This window comes from Mastomys coucha, unplaced genomic scaffold (genome assembly GCF_008632895.1).
Source record: "Mastomys coucha isolate ucsf_1 unplaced genomic scaffold, UCSF_Mcou_1 pScaffold5, whole genome shotgun sequence".
Classification (NCBI taxonomy): Eukaryota; Metazoa; Chordata; class Mammalia; order Rodentia; family Muridae; genus Mastomys; species Mastomys coucha.
This window is the reverse complement of record NW_022196911.1, coordinates 46,014,061-46,017,243: the sequence shown is the minus strand read 5'-3', so window position 1 is coordinate 46,017,243 and position 3,183 is coordinate 46,014,061. Positions and strand designations below refer to the sequence as shown.

The following is a 3,183-nucleotide window of genomic DNA, read 5'->3' as shown; positions in this document are numbered from 1 at the left end:
CCAGGGTCTAGTTCCCTTAATAACAGCATCCTGGACCTTACTTCACAGCAGCAACGCCTGTGGTCTTCACATGACTAGACCACTGCCCATGGATAGGCTAGAATTTTATTCAGTGACCCGCAGAGGCTTCTGGGAATTGTAGTTTTGCCTACAGAGCGCAGGCGCACTTTTTTACGTTTTGCTCCTCTTCTCCCTGTGGGAAAAGGAGTCCAAAACCCGAAGTGCTGCAACAGGGAGATTTGTGGGAATTAGGCTTCTTGGCTCCTGGACGAACGCGCAGGCGCGGCTCCGCGTCAGGCAGCAGGCTCCAGCTCATTGTGTTCTGACTGCTCTGTCGAGGCTGTGCTCTGTCGCTTCAGTGGACAAGCTTCTAAGGGAAGCTCCAAGGTGGCCTGCAGTGTCCAGAGACTGAAGGTCAGGTCTGGGAGTGAGACCGGAGGGGACGCAGATTAAGGGTGGATTGTGATCTGTTGTAGATGTCGTGGATCCCATATCCTTAACTTTGCAGCGCATATACTAAGATTTGACTCCACACAGAGAAAGGACCGGCAGAGCAATCTTGTGGTCAAGCTGAGGGATCCGAAGCTGATTGCATGTGGAGCAGGGTGGGTCGGGATCTCTAGATTATCTTGCAACGAACTCAGAAATACAGTTGCATCCATCTGCTGGGTATATTCCTTGTGTGGCTCCAAGTTCTCTCTGAGGAACTTGAGTACAGGACACCTTCAGTGCAGCTACTTTTGTCACTTGACAAAACTGTGGAGGGTGACTTACTCGAATGATTTCCTTCTCCCCAAGCCCCTCCCCCGACCCTCTACACACACACACACACACACACACACACACACACACACACATCAAGCAAATCCATTGCCTTTGATTCCTGGTCACTTAAACCATCCCGGAGAAGGGGAATCCTTAAGCTACACACCACATTGGCTGCAAGGCTTCCAAGGTGAAGATCTGGCCTGCTTAACTCCCCTTCCCTTTCAGGAGGAAGAAGCCAGCCCTTGCCCTCCTCCTTCCCTCTGGTTGGGATCAAGGTGTCTCAGGAGGAAAGAGTGTCTGTCTGTCTGTCTGTCTGTTTGTTTTTCTAAGACAGGGTTTCTCTGTGTAGCCCTGGCTGTCCTGGAACCCAGGCTGTCCTGGAACTCAGAAATCCGTCTGTCTCTGCCTCCCAAGTGCTGGGATTAAAGGTGTGTACCACCACGGCCAGGCTTTGGAACTCATTGTGTAGATCTGGAGACCATGCTGGCCTCAAACTCAGAAATCTGCCTACCTCTGCCTCCCAAGTTTTGGGAAAGGCATGGGCCACCACTGCTTGGCTAGAGAGTGTTTAAGAATCTAAAGCATAGCCATAGGGAAAGGACAGAGAATGGATAGTGTTTGGGAACGGGGCTGGACAAGCTTTCTGCAGGGGAAAGTCAAAGCCACACAAAAATCGGAAGGCATGCACGGTCTGACTAAAGGGAAGCTGCAAAGGAGAAATGGCATGGGGAGCAGTTACTTTACAGATTAGGCAAGGACAACTGCCTTCAAAGGGAGTAGGCACTGGGAGCAAACCCAACAAAGAACTCATTGCTTTGGGGTACTCAGGATGCCAGGAAGTATGTGTTGAGGCACATCCCTGGGACCTTTGACCTGGCCCTCTCATCACAGGTGTGCAGATGCTCCTGGCCAGAGGAAGCCCACAGTTGTAAAGCTCCTCCCCTGCCTCCTCCCTGCTCAGTCTTCCTCAGCTCACCAGAGAAAAGGAATGGCTGTCAGCCACCTCCCAGCCCTGGTCCAGGTGAGTGGGCAGGAGTCTTGTGAGTCATCACCGTCCAGTGACCTCGCCCTGCACCCCCCGTTGGCTTCTTGGCTTGAAGGGTATATGTTGTGTGCTCTAACCTGAAGCTCTCCTTATCCAGTCTCCCTCAACTCCCTGACCCCAGTGGCTCCTCCCACAGCACATCTCCTCCTAGTGAGCTTTACAGCTTTCTGTAAGGCGTGTAAATGGCACAGCTGGGCAGGATTCTAGGTTAGCATGAAATGAAAACCTTTCCACTTCTGTTAGCCAGTGAGATGTCAGTCTTGAATGGTAAAGGCAGGAACTGACATAGGTTCAAGAGGGAATTTGAACTGCTTCCTATGAACATGGGGTTTCCTAGACTTCACTTCTTTATTGATTTCTTTTAAAGATCACATACAACTTTTGTTTAAGAAGAATTATAATATTAGTAAAAAATAATTGAAGAACTCTACCTCTACAGGCTAGGGGGATAGCTTTGTGGTAGAATAGGTGGTTGGCATGTGTAAGGCCCTAAGTTCAGTCTCCAGCAACTCATACTCACAAAGTGGGACATGGTGGCTTATACCTGTAATCATAATAGTTGGCAGACTACAGCAAGTTTGAAAGTTGAAGGCGAACCTGGACTACATGGAGAGCCTGTCTAAAAGGGGTTCAGATCTATGAGGTATTCTGAGTAGTGCCAGTCTCGTTAGGTGAAATCTGTTCTAATTCCTTTGCTTTCAAGTCTTTAACTTTCTGAGACAGGAATGTATGGGAGATAAGAAACTGGGTGAACTGCCAACCAGTTCCAGCTTGCTGGCTGCTCATTCTCCTCTTAGTTTGGGAATCAAGAGAGCTTTATTTAAAGCTGAACATCTAAGATTGGGCAGCCCTGGGTTGCAAGGATCTAGGCGGTTTCATATGTAGTCAGTGGCACCACATGGCAGGACAGAGAAGGGTGTGGGGAGTGTTGCATGGTAAGAGGAAATAAGAGAGATCCAAAGTGATAAATTCACTTTATACCAATCTGATGCTCTTAATAGCTACTGCAAACCAGAAAGACCTGCCCCTATCCTCCCAATCCAGAAGATGTGCATTGAACCCTTCAGAGAATGGAGCTCTGGGAGCCTACTCATGCCCTGTATAAGCCCCACCTGTTAAAGATGTCCCACTTCTCCACACATTCACACTGGGCAATAGGCACATGGTCATTGGAGGGATGAGCCATCTCTGAGGCTTGGCGGTTAAGCATTGTAATTTGGCTGCCGTCAGGGATATACAATGTATCAGGTTTATTAGCTGTGTCAGAAACTAGAGATAAGCAATGGTTCTTAGTAAATCTACTTATTGCTTCACTTCAGCCAGTGTTTTTTTGTTTTTTTTTTTTTTTTTTTTTTTTTTTTTTTTTTTTT

The 3,183-nt window shown here is 48.3% G+C and overlaps 1 protein-coding gene across 1 annotated transcript in view; it reads left to right on the top strand.

Moving 5' to 3' along the window:
- Positions 1-3,183, top strand: part of Znf454 (zinc finger protein 454) — a 124,740-nt gene that overhangs the window by 30,409 nt on the left and 91,148 nt on the right. The window contains 1 exon segment of the mRNA XM_031351756.1: positions 1,660-1,789. Coding sequence (XP_031207616.1) covers positions 1,660-1,789 — 130 coding nt within the window.